Consider the following 20,589-nt stretch of genomic DNA (forward strand, 5'->3'; position numbering starts at 1 on the left):
CCCGCCGGGCTCCGTGCGCGCACGCGCGGCCCCGCCCCTTCCCCCCCCGTCCGCGGGCGGCTCTCGCGAGAGCGCCGTGATTTCTCTCCTACGTGCCGTGCCGTGCTGCTCATGGCGGCGCTGGAGCGGGGGCGCTGAGCTGTTGGGGTGAGTGCGGGCCGGGCGCCGCCGCCACCCCCGCCCGCCCCGGCGGGCTCCGGGCGCCGCGGGACCCGCGCCCGCGCATCTCTGCCCGCACCGGGGCAGCGCGCCGGGAGCCCCGCCGGGGTTGCGGGCGGGGTTGGGGGGGTGGTTGGGGGGTGCGGCCTACTAGGCCGGCGGTGCGGGGATGGAGCGGCGGCCGCGGGGCGCGGGGTGCGCGCTCTGCTCCGCGGGGCTCCGGGGGCCGCGGCGCCGAGGCCGCGCCGGGACCGGCAGTCCCGGGGGCTGCCGGGGCTCGGGGGCCGCGCCGGGAGGGGGCGGCGCCGCGGGGGCTCCGGGCCCGGCGGGCGGCGGGGCCGTGCGGGCGGAGGGGCGGCGGCGGCTCCCGGCGTGCCGCGCGCGGCCCCGCCCGGCGCAGCGCGGCCGCGGCCCTTTGTGTGCGGGGAGCGGCCGCCATCGCCCCGCTTTGTGTGCGGGGCGGGCGCTCCCCCCGGCCCGGCCTGCCCGCACGGCCCTGGCTCTGTCACCGGCCGGAGCCGCCCGCCCCCGCGCACGGCGGCCCCGCTGGCGGCGGCCCCAGCGCCGCCCCTCGGCGCGGCCGCCCCTCGCTCCGCCGCCTCCATCTTGGTGCAGCGCAGCGAGCGGGGCCGCGGGAGGGACCGGGCCTGGGCGGCTCCGCCGGTCCGGGGCCGCTGCTTCGCTGTCCGCGCCGATACCCAGCGCGGGGCTCGTCCCCGAGCCACACACCCCTTCAAAAACCCGGATTTTTTGTTTTAAGGACTTTCTTGGGCTTTTTCTCCACACAGTCTTTACAGATGTCCTTGGCAGTTCTTTAATTCATTTTTGCCCCATATATACATTTTTTTCTGGCATGAAAAGGACTTCACTACTCTGATGCTGGCTTGTCTTGTGGCTGTCACGTACTGGCTGGGGTGCTCAGTGTTCAGTGCTGCTTTCCAACATCCATCTGAAAAGAGATGGAGGAGCCTGATCTCCACGGATCTGTGTTGTGTGTGCACACCGAAAAGACAAAGTTCTGTCTTTATTAAATTGTATCTTGGTCACGTAAGAGAGGGCCCTTTCTGGAAGCACGTGCTCTGATCCCCGGAATGCAGATCCTTGCAGTTGCCTGTTTTTGTGAAGAAAATGGGAAGCAGAACAATGCTGTCATCGGGCAGCTTCCATGTGGGGCTCCATAGGTGCTTTCTGGCTGTGAACAGCTTCATGTGACCTGCTGTCATTTAGCAGGATCTGCACATGAAAGACCTCAAGACCAGGGCCCAGCTCCTCCCTTTCTTTGCATTAAACCTTTCAGCTGTAAATACACAAATGCAGAAGGCAGTGAGACTTGGGGGCTGGGCAGCTGCTCAGGGTGTTTACCATTTGGAGGAGTATTTATAGTAGCTGAATTAAAAAGTAAAGAATTTGAGGCAGATGAGCACAGTGAGATTTCTTTTTATTTTTGCTTGAGTTATGCTTGCTTGATAAGCTTTTTTTTTTTTAATAACTTAAGTGTAGTAAGCCTATCTTCTTATCTAATCAGACTGAGTTTTAATGGAAAGGTTTATGCCTTTACTCCATGACTGATAAATTATCTTTAGTAATATTTACTATTTTTTGATTATTAAATGAAAATGTGATATATTTTATGGCCAGAAAAATGGTAAATGTAATATGATACAGTTACATCTCTAGGAGAGCACTAATAATATCATTCTCATTAATTGAGAGAAAAGTAGATGAGTAAGAAGATTCTAAATGTGTCTGTGCAGTTCCTGGGATGCAGCATGCTCATTTGAGAGCTGAAATGCTGCCCGAAAATGACAGTGTCCTGAAAAAAATTGTGGTAACAGTTGCCCCAATGTAATGCTGAGGTGAGGGAAACGTAGTGATACTGTTATCTTTGCAATAGCTTTGTGTCTTCTGATTTATAATGTTTCCTAACTGAATCTTTCACTGCAAACCTTTCACGCCTGCACCCTGCACCCAGTTTATTTAATCTATTTCATGTGTGTCTAATGGTCTGACAGGAAAACTCATTTCAGCTGGAAGTTCCCAGAGTGGTGGCTTAAGGAAATGCTTCAGCTAGGGGAGATCACTGAAATACAAACTTCTGTAAAAGTGGTGATGAGGTTGCACATTTGGGGTTTGGGGTTCAATAGCTGCCTTCACTCAGCATTTTCACTGGGGCTGAGGGTGAGAGTTTGAAGTGTCTTTGCATTCAGGTTTCAGTCACTTTAGCTGACTCTTTCAACTCACCAGAGGGAATGCAAAGCTCAGTATAAGGTGGGAAATTCACTTTCCTGCTGCACTGGAGAAATAGGCTTTATCCATACTTTTTCTCTTCTGGTGTGGGACTTGTGGAATGATTTGGGGAAGAGTTGTGCTCTGAGGCTTCATACTTTGGGATTACTGCAGAGCCTGCCAGTGTATCTGTGGGGTCAGAGCTGTGTTGCTTCTCAGCAGCTTTTGTCCACCAAAATATCCTCCCTTTTTTTTATCTATCTACTGAGTAAGCAACAAATTCAAAACTTGTTTTTTTCTCAAGAAAGGCTTCTATTTCTGTAAGGTTTTGTTTAGTGTGGTAGGTGGCAGTTTGCTGAAACTGCGTTTCTCAAGAAAATACAAAGTGGCCCTGGAAAACTTTAGGAGTGAATTAATTGGTAACTAGTTACTGATTCATAAAGGCTTCTTCTCCCTGGTGTTCGCAGCAAAATATCATCAACATTTTACAACTGGTTTAGAAGGCTAGAGAATGGCTCTGCATTATTTTACATGCAGTGTCTGTACATGTAATTGAGAAACTTGTTAATTTTGATACAATTTTAAATGTACTTCAGGTATTACTCATCCTTAACTTACCCTTGGTATAGAAATAATCAGGAAATTCTAATTCCCATATATATGTACATCTTACTGCTACTCTGAGGATCTGTGCAAGCATTTATTAAATGATAGTTGAATTAATAAGCAGCCATATGAAGTTATTGATAGGAGGACTAAGGCATGCTAATGGGTCAAATACTAATTATAAAAATGAAGTTGTCATTTTGATTGTACAAACTGGGACCTTTCATGAGGTGTCTGAAAAGTTTGAAATTGGAAATCCCATCTCACTGGTTTGGAGGTAGTCTTTTGGAAGACAGAATTGGAGATGGGAATGCCACATATGTCTGTAAAGCAGCTTTTCCTAACATTGATTAAACCTACTGTATTAAGGTAGAGGAAGAGCACCTGTTGGTAGTAACAACTAGGGCTGATGTATAAGGGGGTTTGGAACTAGGTGGTCTTTAAGGTCTGTTGCAAACCAACCCATTCTGTGATTTGATGAGAATCTACTTTAAAGTGATCCTTACTGTGTGTCTTCTTTCTTTCTCCAGTATGAAGTGGAACAGAACAGAACTTACCACCTGAAACTGCTGCTTCAAGTTCAGATCAGGAAAAGAGTATAAATTACCACATTGTAACAACAACTCAAGACCAAAGAAGAGGCAACTTACACTGAAGAAGATACAAGGCTTGATCTGAAACAAGAAGTTTGTGCCTACTCAACAGCTTCAAAAGAGCACGTCCCAACGCTGCTATAGTAGTCTTTGTTTTCTCCAGTGCTGTAGTGAATCTGCCCAGGGCAGCAGCACTTGTATTCTCTAGAGCTTGATAGATCACCTTCTTTTGCTATCTTTTTCTTTCTCTTTTTGTCTCTCTTCCTTTTGTTCCCTTTTTTAAAGAATAGCAGTCTTCATCCTTAGAAACTTGTGCTGAAACAGAAGAATCGGCAAATACTACTGAAAGTGCAATATTTGAATATCACTGCGAGGTTGGTGCACATGGTGTGGAAAGAGTTATAGATGGATTTTTTAAACTTGGTTCTTATTAAGCTTTTAGCAGAAGGTGGTGGGTTTGGTTAGTTTTGTAATGGTTTTCAATAATTAATTTAATTGAGAGGCCCTGGCACAGGTTGCCCAGAGCAGCTGTGGTTGCTCCTGGATCCCTGGAAATGTCCAAGGCCAGGTTGGATGGGACAGTGGGAGGTTTCCCTGCCATGGCACTGGGCTGGGACTGGATGATCTTTAAGGCCCCTTCCAGCCCAAACCATTCTGTGGTTCCATGGTTCTTTGCTGTTATGTTGATTTAGTAGTAGTGTGATGAATTCATAGCACCTGCAGTATGGTTCTATTTAACAATACTTACAACCCTCGAGAGCTGGTTATTGGTGTTTCTCTCTTCTAGTAACAATAGGCTTGTGGTTCCAATCCCTTTTTTCAAATAACCTCTGTTCAGTCTTTTAATCTTGCTGCACAGGTTTGGGTTTTTTTTTTTTTTCCTCTGAGTATTTCTCTTGGTGGGGTTCATAGTTCATATTCCTGTTACAAGATGTAGGAATTTGACAATTATCAGGAAAAGCTGCTGATACTATAAAGTATTTTTCTTTGTACAGCAAATTTTAGTGCCACCTGAGGAATCTTATCTTTGTTTGAACTCAAGTTGTCAGGCTTTAGAGGATTGATTTTTTTGTGCTGTGCTGCTAATGCTCCTTTAAACTCAAACTGTTCACATGGTGTTGTGCAGTGGTAGTCTGAGCAGGAGGTGAAGCACTGTGGCTTTCTAGGAGAGGCTATTCTGAGCTAAATTTTAAGTTAGATTTTTGGCATTTCTCTCTCTGATGTACTTTTAGCTCATGTTTGAGGCAGGGTGTCTTCCCTTGTATCGGAGGTGAAGTGGCCATTTGGTGACTCACAGAAGCCTTTGGCAGGCTCATTGCAGCTTCCAGAATGGGTTCATGCTCTGGCCTGTAATTCTCCTGGGAGAAGGTATAATAACATATCATTTTCCCTTCCCCCAGCCACTCTACTTGCAGGACCAGTTTATTTTTGAAAAGTATTTCAAACTCTAGGATGCCTTAAAACACTTCAGCTGTTGTGTTTCCCCAAGGGCATTTTCTTGTGTGGAATGTCCTGGGGTTGCCTTCCTCAAAAGATGAGGGTTCTTATCTTGGAATGATGCTGACAGGAACTAGTCAGTAAATCTTAGCAGCTTTATCAAGTGCTTTTTGTTACATACTCAGAGAAAATGTGTCCTTTAAACATAATCCAGTGCATAAAAAAGATGTCACTGCTGTGGCTTTTGTCCCTTGAGCAGTTTAGGCTGAACAGGAGGGGAGAGAGGTCTTTGCTGGGGCAAGAGTTACCCCAGAAAGGTGGTGGAAACTCTCTCCTTCGAGGTCTGCAAGACTCAGCCAGAGCTTTTGTTGGCAAGAGGCCTTTGTAGGGGAGGAAGAGGAGGAGAAGGATGGGCTGGAATTCGCCCTGGGTCTACTGGGAGTCATGTTCCTGATTCATTATTTTCTGGCATGTCAGTATCTCATGACTTGAACATGTTAAGGGTATTGATTTGTGCCACTTTCTGCAGGTTGGTAGGGTAAGAATAAGAGGGCAGCATTGATTAAGAGATTGTTACTGATTTTTAATGGAAAGAAAAGTGTTATGTAGAGCAAGGAATAAGCAGTGCATATTATAGAAATGATATCACAGCAGATTTAGCAGTTCACTGAATTCTCAAAGAGCCTTGGGTGGTAACACTGCACTGAGTAAGTGCTGACCAGTGCTGTGGGATGGAGACCATTACAGTGTCCTGGGATCCTCATATCACTCCCCCACCTTCTATTATTTGTGTTTTTCTTCATCTACATCTACCATACAAGGGTCTGAGCCAGAAGGAGGGAGAAGACCTCCTCCTCTTGGAGGCCAAAACTCTGTCAATCTTTACTTTGTGTGGTTGTTTCAAATTTATTTTTTTTAATGTCAGTCTCAAAGACCAAAGATTTCTGCCCAAAAACTTCACTGCAGGTGTTTTTTGGTGCTCTTTGATCACTTTAAAACTGATTTCTAAATGGCAGAATAAGAATGCTGTGCCTTCTAATACATTGAGTAACTCACTGGCTGTGTTAGAGTGAGAAATATGACCCTTTTACAAGTTGCTCAGGTGTTTTTTATCTCCACTAAACACACTGCTAAGTAATTTTTAATCTCTCTGCTTGTTGCAGCAATAAAGCAGAGAATAGATATGGTCTCAGTCTGGTACCAAATTAAACACTCTGGCAAATAACAAATAATTCTGTATATTTTGAGATGCATATTGAGTGTTTGGAGGGAGGAGGGTTGCTCCAGTTGTCTCTCTTGACTTGCACTGTTTAGGGAGGTGTAACACACTTCATCTGATTTAATTGCTAACCTGTAAGTCTAAGTGCCCTGCTTTAAAAATGAGACTTGTACATCAAAAAGCTAATGAATTGGTAAAGAGGTTGAGAATGTTTCAAGGGTGAATCTGTGCCTTGAAAAGAAAATACACCCCATAAGAGAAAATGTTTTCATAGATTTATGTTAATTTAGCAGTTCATTGCACATTTAACTTTAGTTTGTTGCTATTTTCAAAATGTCTGTGTCTTTCACTTGAGCTCCTATGCCATAGGAATGTTAGTTTAATTCTGGCTATTAATTCCATAACTGTGCAAAACTGTCTAATTACTTAATACCATTTTTTAGTATGAAAGACTGAACACACAAGCTAGGGAGAAACTATGCAGGGATTTGAACCTAATTGTGTTGATTCAGAACTGTTGCATTTTCCTAATCACCTATTTAATTTGGAAGAGCAGATACTTCAGATATTTTCAGGCTCTGGTGTGAAACAGAGAATGTGGGAGTACTTTGAGGTGTAATACTTGAAAAATGCCAGGAGTCTGTTTTCTTCTAAGCAAGCTTTGTTTTGGTGTTAAAGTTCTGGCTCGTTTTATAAATATGTTGCCTGTGTAAATTCTAAGGATTACTGCATTAAAAAAGCTTGATTGTTTCGGTGGCTTTGCTCTGTTTTAAGAACAGAATAAAACTTCACACACATTTTAAGAATAACTTGGACAAACTCTTTGTGTTACTGTGCAATAAGGATGTGGAGGAAAGAAACTGCTGTTAAGTATTATTTTTTTCCCTGGGTTTTTTTTTTTTCCTGTGACCCAGATGAGCTTTGATCCAAACCTGCTCCACAACAATGGACACAACGGGTACCCCAACGGTACTTCGGCAGCACTGCGCGAGACCGGGGTTATCGAGAAGCTGCTGACCTCCTACGGCTTCATCCAGTGCTCCGAGCGGCAGGCCAGGCTCTTCTTCCACTGCTCCCAGTACAACGGCAACCTGCAGGAGCTCAAAGTGGGAGGTAACTGATGCTCTGCCTCAGCACCAGGCTCTGCCACTTGTCATGATATAGCCTTTTATCGTGGGTTAAACCGTTTATTGCTAAACCGGCAGTGAATAATCCACCAGTCCTTCCCAGCACTTCAGCTTTGTGCAGCTTGTGGTACAAACAGTTGTGGAAAAGGAAAAGTTACAGTGCTAAATCAAACTTGTCTAGCTGAGATTGGATGCAAGTGCTCAGACTGTGGGAGAATTTACTTCTTGTACTTCCTATTTCTTTGTTTAGGGTTAGTTTGAGGATGGCCAAGTGTTTTTCAGCATGAGGAGGCTGCAACTTCATGCTGATAATTACCGTGAGAGTGAAGTTTCTAAACTGGTTAATGGTCTATGTTGTGTTGTCTGAACTTCAGTGTGGAGTCTGCTGTACAGTGAGCAGTACAGGGGGAGGGAATTACTGTGGAATTACAGCAGAAAAGTTTGTTAACAACAGGAGATAATAAGCAGAATAACCAGAAAATATTTGCGAATCATGTGTCCTTCCTTGGTAACAAAAACACTCGAGTTCTAGTTTTTGTTTGGCTATAAGCAGTGGATTGTTAAACACAGCTGTTAAGTGATTTTTGTAAAAAACCCCAATCCCAAACAGAACTCTGACACCATTGCAATGTTGGGTTGCCTTGCAGACGATGTTGAGTTTGAAGTGTCTTCTGATCGCCGAACTGGAAAACCCATTGCTATTAAATTGGTGAAGATAAAGCCAGAAATATTACCTGAAGAACGAATAAATGGACAAGTTAGTGCCTATTTTCTATACCTACATCATTTCCATCCCTTACTCCTGTACAGAAAGCTGGGTTCATTTAGCATGGATATTAACTACCTACAGTATAGATACACTGAAGTATGTTTCAGTGTGCTCTGGTAAAAATTCAGAGGTTCAGTTTGAGCTCTTTCTTGGCTCCAAACACGTCTTAGAACCAAGAGGTGTTCTGTGAATTAAGAAGCTGCAGTGTGGCATTCCCTGCTAAATGTATAGTAGAGGATACTGAGATTCATTTTGTGTTCAGCAATGCCAGTCCTGACATGACTAGCAATGGATTTTTTTTTTTTTTTTGACTGGTAGGTTGTGTGTGCTGTTCCTCACAATTTAGAGAGTAAATCTCCAGCTGCCCCGGGTCAAAGTCCAACAGGGAGTGTTTGCTACGAACGTAATGGGGTAAAAATTGCGTATTTTACTTGAACTCTTCACTGATCCATCACTCTGGTCTATGAGAAAAAAAACAACAAAAAAAAGCAATTTATTATAGACAATTGAGATTGCACTGAACCGTGCAGTTTTTGGCCAAAAAAAAAAAAGCATGCTTTGGTAATTACTACAAAAAATAATGTTATTTAGACAGTTTGCTTGCTTACATCTGTGGAGAACTTCCTAGAGCCAAATAGTTGTTCTCTTTTAAACTTGATGAAGTTCATGTATCATTATCTTGAACTTCTAAAATTTAGGAATTGGCCTTTAAATATGGCCACATACAAATCTCAACTTAAGTTGCTTGTTACAGACTCAACAAAACAGCACGATGGAAAAAGAATGTTTTGCATGCCGTGTTTGATAATTGCTGATTTTCTCACTAAATTAAGCAGATACTGTTATTAAAATTGAGTTGATCTTTTTTTGAAACAACTATTCTGCAAACAGAGTAACTTTTATGTTAATTTACAGGAAGTATTTTACCTGACTTACACCCCAGAGGATGTTGAAGGAAATGTACAGCTGGAAACAGGAGATAAAATAAACTTTATAATTGATACAAATAAACAGTAAGTTGGTCTTGCATTTCTGGCTTCCTATTTCGTTTTATAAGTCAGGCAGAATTCGTACCTGTTCAAGAATTGCAATGACATGAAATATAATCTTAATTTTTGTTTCAGTTTTGAGTTACTTACAGTTTGCTCTCTGGTTTTCTTTTCCTCTCTAGTACTGGTGCTGTAAGTGCTCGAAACATAATGCTATTAAAAAAGAAACAAGCCCGCTGTCAAGGAGTAGTCTGTGCCATGAAAGTAAGTGATTTGAAGTTTCATTTGAAAATGAAATGCTACTTTGAAAAGTGCTGTTCAAAGTAATATGTTTAAGTTGTTAAGTTGAGCTGTGGGTGTAAATTGCATGAAAAGGTTTAAATAGCTCATCTTTGGTACTGATGCTCTTCTTAACAAAGGACAGTGTTTATTTATGGTTATTTATTTCTTGTGGCAGCCTTAGCTATGTGCAGTTCTAAGTGCTCTACTGGGATTCAGAGTCTATTTTATGTTTGATAGAACCTGTTAAAATGATTTCTTGGTATGTTACAATAATGGACAATTAAACACTCTTTTCTATGTTCACAGGAAGCCTTTGGATTTATTGAGAGAGGTGATGTTGTGAAGGAGATATTCTTTCACTATAGTGAATTTAAAGGTGACCTAGAAACCTTACAGCCTGGTGATGATGTGGAGTTTACAATCAAAGACAGAAATGTAAGACGAAATCCAGTAAAACGGAAGCCAAGGTCCTGGGGAATAACTGCACAGCTCTGCTTTCTCCAGCTTTTAGCAGAAGGGGGGAGGAGGTTCAGTGGGAAATATCTGTTACTTTCTCTCTTCTCTTTGGGTTTTTGACTGATTTTGTGCTCTTAGGGTAAAGAAGTTGCAACAGATGTTAGACTGCTTCCTCAAGGAACTGTCATTTTTGAAGATATCAGCATTGAACATTTTGAAGGAACTGTAACCAAAGTAATTCCAAAAGTACCCAGCAAAAACCAGGTGAATTTCTGTAATAACTTATATTTGTGAAATGCTGGTTTGATTGTATTGAATTCCAGTCAAACAGTTGTTCCCATTTCCTGATACCTGCTTTCTGCATAAGCATCATGTCAGAGTAAAGGATTTTTTTTTTTTTTAATTTTAAATCCAAAGAGCAAGAGTTATGGTAGTGGTGGGAGAGGAAAGAAAACACATGTGGGCGAGTGTGTTTTCTTTAACGTTTCAAATACTTTCTGTAAAATTTTGTGGGTTTAGGACACAGCCTTCAAACAAAAGAGTAGGAAAAAGGGGAAAAACATTTGCTGGGATAAGCCAGATCTATGGATTCCTGTGAGCATTAACAGTTAATGAGGCTTTTGGGCTGTAAGGTTTGTTCATGAGCACTTCCACCGAGGTTTTAGGTGAGTCTGTGTTGGTGTAGGAAGATTTGGGGTGTTTTGAACACTTAATAAGAAAGAACCTGCCTTTTAGCAGTGTTGTGAGTCTAGTTATAAACTTAATTCTCAAAACAGTGTCTGAATTCCTTCAGCAGGAAGGAATTAAGTTGGTGCTTTAAGGAAAGTTGGTGCTTTAAAAACCTTCAAACCAACCAACAGCAACAAAACCCACCTTGCATTTGGCAAGTTACAAATGAGGAATGGTAGAAATGGAGCAGAGCTTGAGTCCAGCAGGCATTTTGCAGAAATCCTTGTTCAGTTTTGCACTGAGCCTTGCAGGTAACTCACCTTTCCTGCTGTCCCCTCTGTGTCCCCAGAGCGACCCGTTACCCGGCCGCATCAAAGTGGACTTTGTGATTCCTAAGGAGCTTCCCTTTGGGGACAAGGACACGAAATCCAAGGTGACCCTGCTGGAGAGTGACCACGTGCGGTTCAACATTTCCACGGACAGGCGCGACAAACTGGAACGAGCCACCAACATTGAGGTTCTCCCCAACACCTTCCAGTTTACTAATGAAACCAGAGAAATGGTGAGTATCTTGTCTTTGAAAATTTCTAATTCTTGAAGGGAATTAAAAGTAAAATATGGTGGGGTTGCTTTCTACAAGAAATGTAAAAAATCATGCCTGTCTTCCATTGCCTTCTCTGAAATTCAACCCTCAGATCTGCAGTGCAAACAAAGTGGAAAATACAGAATTAATGCTCTGCATCTTTGCCTTAATAGAATAAAAGCATATCATTTAAATGTTATAAAATAGTTATTATATTATGAAATTAGATCTTAACAGGCCCTTTTGGAGGGGATTGCTGGCTGGTTAAAGCAGACAGAAATAATGCAATCTTTTAACTGATGTGAAGTTTAAAATTCACTTACTTGAGCCTAAATAGGTAAATGCTGATGTTCGTTAGGAAAACTGGAAGGCCCTGGGTCTACCCTGGTTCAGGTAGTGAAAAGTGTAAATAATTGGAGGAGGGATTGTGAGCATCTTTCGGGTTTCAAGTATTTGGCCAATCTCTGTCTGAGGGTCAAGCAGAAGGATGGCAGAGAGCAGAGTTCCCTCAATACAAGAAACTGTCTGTGGATTACAGGGACTGAGATGGATGTGCTAATGAATGTTACAGAATATCTTTCATTCCTGTAACTTGGAATGTTGGCTCTGTTCCAACCAGACTGTAACTTTGTTTTCCTTTGCAATTTGGAGTTCACTTACAGTGTTGTCACATCAGTGTGCTGTGAATTAGGGACCCTTGGCTTTAAAGAGCCCTGAGTTTTGACTTCAACCTTTGAGTTTTTGGGTTTCTCTCCTGAAATAGATAGGAATAGACTTCTTGTATTTCTACTCTATGTACATCTGCCTGCCTGAGTTGAGCTGTCATTGGGGAGGCAGCTATTGGCAGCTTTTAGGAAGGTTGGCTGGTTTGCTGGAGTTTGTAAAAGCTAAGAGAAAAATGTTCCTAAAGGTGGGAAGTACCTTTGCACTGTCATTAGATCCTCTAAGCTTGCCCTGCTAAACTCTGTAGTAACTGAGTTGAAGGGAATGTGTTAATTAATTGTATCTCTCTCAATTCTGGCAGGATTAAGTACTAAGGCTTGGAGTTTTTTGTCAGTTTATTCTGTTTACAGTTGAGCATTCAATTTCTAGTGGTTATCAGGAAGGCCACTTAACTCCTGTGTCACATATTTACCATAACACACACCCATGGGTATGGGAGTCTTGTTTAAAACTTCTTTATAACTCCTTCATTTGGGTCTGGAAATCTGATGGGCTTTCTCTTAAGCTTCCCTCTGAGCACTGATTTTATTTCCTGTTTTTATAGGTAGTTGTATGTTCAGTGGGTTGTTTGTATGTTTTATATACTCCTATAGAAGATACAGTGTTTGAAGAGCTGCCCTACTGTGTTCTCTATGTGGTGAGAAGGTTCTTGAAGTCAGTCCTTGTTAGTGGCTTAAATTAATATTCTCCACCTAACTCTGCATCGCAAATTAACTTGAGGAATGAGGTGGGAAGAACTTGACTGCTTTTCAGGTTGACCACAGCCGTGAGCTCCAGGGTTTGCAAGGAAGGACATTCCTTAAAGCAAGTGTTTTCCCAGGATTCAGGCCTTCCTGCCAGCTGCAGACAGATGCCACATTCCAGGGATAAAACTGTAATTGTTGGTTTGGCTGTTCCAGGGCGTGATTGCAGCAATGAGGGATGGCTTTGGCTTCATTAAGTGTGTGGACAGGGATGCTAGGATGTTCTTCCACTTCAGTGAGATCATGGATGGAAATCAACTCCATATTTCTGATGAAGTAGAGTTCACCGTCGTTCCTGTAAGTGGGATTATACTCCTATACAATCCCAGCATTTAAAGAAATTATGCACAGTTTATCTATAACCTGATGGATTTATTTTCCAGGACATGCTGTCTGCCCAAAGGAACCATGCCATAAGGATTAAAAAGCTTCCCAAGGGCACGGTTTCTTTCCACACCCAGTCAGAACATCGTTTTGTGGGCACTATAGACAAAGAAGCCACTCCAGCCAAAGCCACTAGCCCAAATAAAGGCAAAGAGAAGGTAATGCTGCTCTTTTACTTGTAAATATCTGTTCTTCATTCCTGCTGTTAGAGACTGAGGCTGCTTCCTTGAAATCTCTAAATCAACTGGTTTTGAAGCACCATTTATTCTCTGTAAATGTGAACTATGGCTGATGACAGCAGTCAGTAAAAACCAACTTCTCTGAACAAGATAATAAAAGTATTGTTAATGATTGTTAACGATTATATTGTTGAGGATAATTTCTAGGAAATTGATGGGGACTTTCTACCTCCAACTACATAAGACTCTAGATAGAATTATTTAAAATTAAGTTTCTAGGGGAGAACCCCTTACTGTTTTGTCATGCTATTGTAAACAATACTGCCAGAATACTGCCAGAATACTGCCAATAAATACTTCCTGGAACTGGTGGTAATACTTAATTTCCTTTTAAAATACTGTCTGGCATCATTTAAAACTTCTTACTCAGAGTTTGGTTGTGGTTTTGAGCAGTTATTGTGAAACCACTGAGACTCCAATGAGCAGTGCTTGAGCTGTGTGGAGGAAACTGTTTGTAAAGAAACCCTGATTGCTGAATTCTGACCTCTTGTTTTCAGGAAGCTGAGGATGGAATAATTGTGTATGATGACTGTGGAGTAAAACTGACCATTCCTTACCAGGCCAAGGATGTGGAAGGATCTACTAATCCCCAAATAGGAGATAAGGCAAGATAATTAAGTGTACTGTTGGGAAATACTGTTCTGGACATTGTGGGGTGTGAGCTTCTCTTTGCCTTTACCTCTGGATTTGTTCTCCCTCTTGGAACAAATGGAGGACAAGTCATCTGTGTAATAATACCTGGAATATTGTGTTTAAAGGGCTTAGTGTTCTGTATAAGTAAAAAGTACCCTCCAGTCTGGTGATATATAGGTGAAAACAGTGTATTGCTGTGAAATTGATGCTTTTTAAACAAGGAGTTTTTATCACTGTGTGGACTCTGTTTGTCAAGAGGAAATTAATTAACATAGAGACTGAGATGGATATTGAAGAGGGAGAATATTCCCTCATGAGCGTATTTGCCTGAGATACAATGGAAAGGAAAAAGCTTGGAAATCTGGAAGAGCAACAAAACTGTCAGGAACCATTCTAGTTACTGGTTACTGTTTCTGAAAACTGAAACAAGGAGGGAAGTGAGGCACATCCCAGTCTGGGCCACTGCTGAGCAGATCCCTGTGGATAGAAAGATTGTCCTGTTTAAGGGGTGGAAGGCTGAGTGCTGGAGGTTGGATTACCTTGCAGGTATCCCAGGTGTGATGCTGCTATCTGGAAAGTAAGAAATGTCAATGTCTGAGAGACCTGGAGAGCCCAGGTACTGCTGCAGAGCTACACAGCTTCAGAATTAGTCAGTTTGGGTTTTTTTTTCTGCTCATGGTCATGGTTAGGATTTTTCTGTGTGGTATTGATTCCCATCACCTCCCCAGGTTGAGTTCTGTGTGTGTGAAGTGAAGAGAACTGGGCTGCAAACAGCTGTTTCTGTCAGGATGCTGGGACGCAACTACAGCTCCAAGAGGCTCTTGGGATATGTGGCAGCCCTGAAAGATAATTTTGGGTTCATTGAAACAGCCAATCATGATAAGGAGATCTTCTTCCACTACAGGTGAATGACAGTTTTTTAGTTATTATTACTGTTATTTATATTGTTATTATTATTGTTATTCTTATTTGATTATGTGTCTGTTTAAGGGGAGTGGGAGGGTGTGGAGTTTTGTTGGGTTGAGTTTTAAACCTGTTTGCACTTCACACACACACATAATAGATATATTTTATATATATAAAATACATTTTATATATATAATATATATTATATATTTTTATATATTTAATACACACACATATATATATGCTTAGATACTTACAGTTTCATGTATAATCTCTGCTGGACTGCTGCAGGCTTTTCTGTTAGTCAGCAGTCCTGGTGTTCTGTTCCTCTGAATCCCAGACCAGGAAATCCAGTTGTGTTATATATTTGAAACGCTTCGCTTTCCTGAAAGAGGATTCCTTGTGAAGTGCTGAGGGATTTAAATAATTTCTAATAACTGATGTGGATATTGGGTGAGCAGCACTGTTGTCATGTAACTAAAGGAAAACTGTTTATCATCCTTTTCCTGTAGTGAATATTGTGGTGATATTGATAGCCTGGAACTTGGAGACACTGTGGAATACAGTTTGTCAAAAGGCAAAGGAAACAAAGTTAGTGCAGAGAAGGTGAACAAAACACATGCAGGTAAGGCTGTTCCTGGTGTTTTCTGCCTGCAGGGCTCTTGGCCTGTGCTGGTGGGTTGTTTGTTAATGATCCATTTACAGCTGGAGCTCAGAGCAGGATGTTCACTGTGGGGTGGTCACTGGTTTCCTGCAAGCTGCTGCCTGTGTTCCCACAGAGCAGACAAGCACATGCCAACAGTTCTGTGCACAGGAGCCATTCTTAGCACCTTTAATGTCCTCTGCCCTCTTGACTTGGGGGTTATAAGAAGAGCCTGAGTGGCAGAACTGGCCAGATCAGTACCTGCACTGCCTTGTGCTGTGCTTCACAGAGGAAGGGTTGCAGGAGGAGGGCAGGTGGGAAGACTTGGTGGTGAGGGGAGTGCATACTTACAGATTATTGGATGATTAAAGGGAGTAAGGAATGCAGTGGAAGAGAAGTGAAACACTTCGATTTGCTTTTCAAGCTTCATGGCCTTAAGTGTCTTGAGAAACTTCTCCTTCCATGTATGAAATGTGATTTTGATTTGGTGTCATGCAGTGCAAACTGCTGACTTCTGGCCAGTTTGAATCACTTATTTAAATTAGTTTCTAAATAAACTATGATTAAAACATTCTGTTCTTCTACTCTCTGTTTCTTTCCAGTGAATGGTATCACTGAAGAAGCTGATCCAACTGTTTACTCTGGTAAAGTAATTCGTCCCTTGAGGAGTGTAGATCCCACACAGACAGAGTACCAGGGCATGATTGAAGTCATGGAGGATGGTAAGATTGGCTTCTTTCAGTTAAATATTCCTTTCACAAGTGCACAAGGTGAATGCACTGTAAATATTGAGGATTTTATTCACACTTCAAACTATATCCACACTGCTAAGCTGACTGTAAAAGCAGCACTTGTAATATTGGAAAGCTGAAATGAGGTGGGAAAGGCCTCACAGTTCCATCTCATACTTTCCCCCCTAGGTGAGATGAAAGGAGAGGTGTATCCCTTTGGAATTGTTGGCATGGCAAACAAAGGTGACTGTCTGCAGAAGGGGGAGACAGTAAAGTTCCAGCTGTGTGTCCTGGGCCAGAATGGGCAGACGATGGCTGTGAACATCACCCCGTTCCGCAGGGCCACCGTGGAGTGTGTCAAGGACCAGGTGAGTGACTCTGAGCACCAGGGCCATGGGGGAGGAAATTACTGCTCCAGCTGGCACAGAGCAGCTGGGAAGTATTCAGCACTGGAATTTAGGGAGTTGTGCTCAAATGGATCCAGCTCTGGGGAAGCAGGTGGGTGTAACTTTGGTGCTGCCTGAAGATTTTAGGTTTGAGATGTCCTAGAAATTGTTCTATCTGGTTTCTGCTGAACGGGGTTTTAAAAAAGTATTCAGAAAAACTAACAAAACTGCACATGCTCTGGAAGGAGCTTCTTCCCAGCATTAAGCAGTCAGTGATTACAGCCCACCTGAAATGCAAAGATTGATCTTTGCCCTCGTTGCATCTGAGAATGATCAAAAAGTTAAATACTGTGAATGATTTCTGTTTTTATAGTTACTGTGCAGCATTAATATCCAGTTGTTTATGGAGAGGTCGGATGAGTATTCCTTCATACATATATATACTTCATACATGAGTAGAATGGAAAATAGAAATAAATGGCTTCTTAGCCCAATGACAGACCAAAAAATGGAGTGGTTGTTGCTGTGTAATTTCAGGGTGGAGTCTCAGAGCTTGAGGCACTGCTCTTTTCTGTTAAATACAGCTGCTAGGACTTGGGGCAGTTTTCAGAACTTGTTCTATAGACTTGGGATTTAAATGTGACTTTACAAAGCCAGGAAGAATGTCTGGATTTCGAGAAGTGTTATTTCCAGACAGAATGTTCTGATCACTGTAGAAATTTCATTTCCACTGCCGTTAGGCACCACAGTTTTGGAGTTTTATTTAAAAGCAGTTTAACTGCAGTGATGAGTAAGTTACTGCATCTATCTGGATGCAGAGCAAATCAATAACCTTGTGATGTCTTGCTTTTCAGTTTGGTTTCATTAACTACGAAGTTGGTGACAGCAAAAAGCTCTTCTTCCATGTCAAAGAAGTCCAGGATGGTGTGGAGCTCCAGGCTGGGGATGAAGTGGAATTCTCCGTAATCCTGAACCAGCGCACAGGAAAATGCAGTGCCTGTAACGTGTGGCGTGTCTGGTGAGGCTTTGGGATTGAAGGGCTTGGAGCTGGCACAGGTTCTGCATCCCAGCAGAGCCCTGCAGGCTGTGTCTGCCTGAGCTGCCTGGCCCTGAACAGCAGCTCTGCATTCCAGCTGGCTCCAGGGAGAGCTGAACCTGGGAGCTCCCAGCTTGTCGAGGGGATCCAGTGCAGGCAGCAGCAGCAGTCCCAGCTCTTCCTGATTACAAATGCCTTGTTCTCTCTTTATTCTTACACTCCCCCTGTAGCAGGAATTTGGATACAGCCTTGCCAGTAGAAGTTAATGATAAGGAAACTGATGGTTTGCCTGTGTGGATGCTGGCCTCTGGCCAAGACATTGCGCAGTGCTGCCACCTGTTTCTTGAAGAGCAACTTTCATTTTTAAATAGAAAAACCATGGTTTTAGGGACTCTTTTCTCTTTGGCATGGCATTTTTTAGAGTGATGGGATTGGTTTTTTTATTTTTAAATTGGTTTTAAAATTTTAATTATTTTAAAAAAAAATATTTTTAACTTTTATACTGCACAGCTTGGATTGGCTTAAGCTTGAGATAGCATTTCTGCAATGACAGAAAGTGAATGTTTAATTTTTGTCTCCAAATTCTCTGTTCCTATCATCTTCAGAGATGTTACAGTTCTGCCATGATATACTGGCAACTTGCAAGTCTTTATTGTTGCAGTTAAATCACAGAATCACAGAATGGGTTGGGTTGGAAGGGAACTTAAAAAACCCTCTCATTCCATTATCCCAGGCTGCTCCAAGCCCCATCCACCCTGGCCTTGGACACTTCAGGGATCCAGGGGCAGCCACAGCTTCTCTGGGCCAGAGAAACGTAGGAAACACTGGTTAGGTGTGCATGAGAGTAAATTCAACACCTCTGCTCCCTAAAGAACACCCTCTGGAGAGCACTGAGCTGCTGTTGCAGTTCTGCATGGAAAGTAAGGCTTGGGGCAGTCAGCCAGGCCTGCTGTGACACAGGAACAGCTCTGCAGTCTGTAACTGCTATAGATGACTGTAGTCCAGGACTGTGCAAGCCTGGAGTCCCTCACAGCAGCTCAGGAGGTGACAGTGCCCTGTGTTGTGCTCTCTTGCAGCGAAGGCGCCAAGGCCGTGGCTGCTCCGCGTCCCGATAGACTCGTGAACCGTTTAAAGAGCATCAACCTGGACGACGCCAACGCCCCGCGGCTCACGGTGCTCCGCCAGCCCCGGGGCCCTGACAACTCAAAGGTACACAGCATCACTGCAGGGGCTGCTGGGCTGGGCTGACACTGCACTGCTGCCTCTTGGGCCCTGAGCTGTCGCTGGAGCCTTTGTGGCTTGGTTTGCTTTTCGTTTATAACCTCAGAGGTAGCAAGTGAAATCCATTTACCCAGGCATGGCTATCACACAACACTCTGCCACCACTGGATAAGCAGAAATGTCTAGAATCTGTGAAGTGTTTTGGACTATAAGGGGCACCCCACAGAACCTGTTTTGTTACTTTCTCTGGTCCTGAAGTCAAACATGACTAATTAGAAAGGTGCTACTTGGGTGGAACAGACCAGGCTTTTCCTCAAAGCTCAGTGGAGGTGCTGGGTTCACAGTTGAACTTGATCTTAAAGCCCTTTTCCAGTCTAAGTGATTTCGTGTGATACTGGAGCTAAAAGTCTGTTCTGTTTTCCTTGCAGGGATTTGGTGCAGAGAGAAAGATCCGCCAGGCTGGTGTTATAGACTGATCCCAACCCCACGGCGACGTTGGGCCGCGCGGTGGGGCTGGCGAAGGGTACTGAATATCTCCCTGTTCATCCCTTCCTCCAAATTCTCAGAAGCTATTCCACCAGTTTTAACACCTTCTCATGTTATGTTTAAAATTAAATTTACGAAACCATTTTAAATTTCTGCACAGTTGCATTCTGGAGAACTTTAAGGTGGCGCCTTATAGTATCACATTTTAGAAGCTTGTTTTGAATGGTGCATTTAACGCAACTGGTAACTGCAATCTCCATTGCCTCTGTGAGTAAACATAGACAGCTCTGCTCGGGCAGACCTTGTGGAATTCTGCACTACAGTTATTATGCTTTATCCTTGTTTTTGGCCAAGGTTTATTATGCCTTAGTGCTCAGTTGCATTATCTTCCCTCCCGAGTGGAGGGCAAGACTCACTTCAGCTCACTCTGCTCAAATTCTGAGGACCATGTGAGGGTGGAATAAGTTCAGTTTATAACAGATCTCCACAGACATTCAGATACCTTGAGTTGATGGCCAAATGTTACAGTGTTTTCCTAGTTCATTTAACTTGACTCCTTTAGCCAGTCAGAGCTCAGTGCAAGTCTCTCCCAGGGTCGGTGGATTTTGTAGTGTTCTGGAACAGACAGTGCAGAATTTCATAAGGCTGAGGTGTGCCATCAGTGTGGTAATTTAAATATATTTAAAACAATGCACAAATCTGCTGCTGCTTAGAACACTGCAGCTTCTAAACCCAGTTTCTTTTACTGATTTAAATTTAAAAAAGAAAGAAGTTGTGCCTGAAGTGAATACATTTTTTTTGTTCTTTTTGCAGCCGGCACCCAGTGTACTGTAAGAGAATAAATACTTAGGCTTTCCATAGCTGTATTGAGACTTTCATCAAGGTGAATAGTTGATGTCTGTGTGCTTTTTTTTGTTTTGTTTTATTTTTTTGTTTTGGTTTTTTTTTATTTTTTTGTTGTTTTTTTTTTCTCCCCTGCCCCCTTCCCTCCATTTCCCCAGTCACACTTTATCAAGCAAGAAAACAGAATGATTGGTCTAAGTATTACTTTAACCAAAAAGATCAGGAGTTACTTTTTGGAATAGAGGGCAGTACTGTGGTTTGGTTTTTGTTTTGTTTTATTTTTTTTTTTTGTTGGTTTTCTTTTTTTTTTCCTCTTTTTTTTTTCTTTTTTCTTTTTTTTTTTTTTTTTTTTTTGGTCATGTTACCTCTATTCTCAATTTAGGGTTTTCTTCTCTGGGAGATGCATTATCTTTGTAAAACAAAACATTGCTTTCTCCAATTTTTTTTCTGTTAATGGCAAAGAATGGAAATAGAATAAAGTTTTACTGATTTTGAAAAAA

The 20,589-nt window shown here is 42.7% G+C and overlaps 1 protein-coding gene across 1 annotated transcript; it reads left to right on the forward strand.

Annotated features, from left to right (window-relative positions):
• Nucleotides 1-31: 31 nt before the first annotated feature.
• CSDE1 (cold shock domain containing E1) lies at nt 32-20,589 on the forward strand. The gene is made up of 20 exons (XM_085083257.1): nt 32-147; nt 3,522-3,958; nt 7,155-7,353; nt 8,015-8,124; nt 8,455-8,547; nt 9,052-9,149; nt 9,308-9,389; nt 9,714-9,842; nt 10,002-10,127; nt 10,882-11,094; nt 12,738-12,878; nt 12,965-13,123; nt 13,702-13,809; nt 14,566-14,741; nt 15,256-15,368; nt 15,989-16,108; nt 16,307-16,485; nt 17,358-17,521; nt 18,616-18,748; nt 19,189-20,589. The coding sequence occupies exons 3-20, from the start codon at nt 7,155-7,157 to the stop codon at nt 19,234-19,236; spliced, it is 2,391 nt and encodes a 796-aa protein (XP_084939383.1). The 5' UTR covers nt 32-147; nt 3,522-3,958; the 3' UTR covers nt 19,237-20,589.

The sequence above is a fragment of the Lichenostomus cassidix genome, chromosome 26 (assembly GCF_008360975.1).
Source record: "Lichenostomus cassidix isolate B80296 chromosome 26, HeHo_3.0, whole genome shotgun sequence".
Taxonomy (NCBI): Eukaryota; Metazoa; Chordata; class Aves; order Passeriformes; family Meliphagidae; genus Lichenostomus; species Lichenostomus cassidix.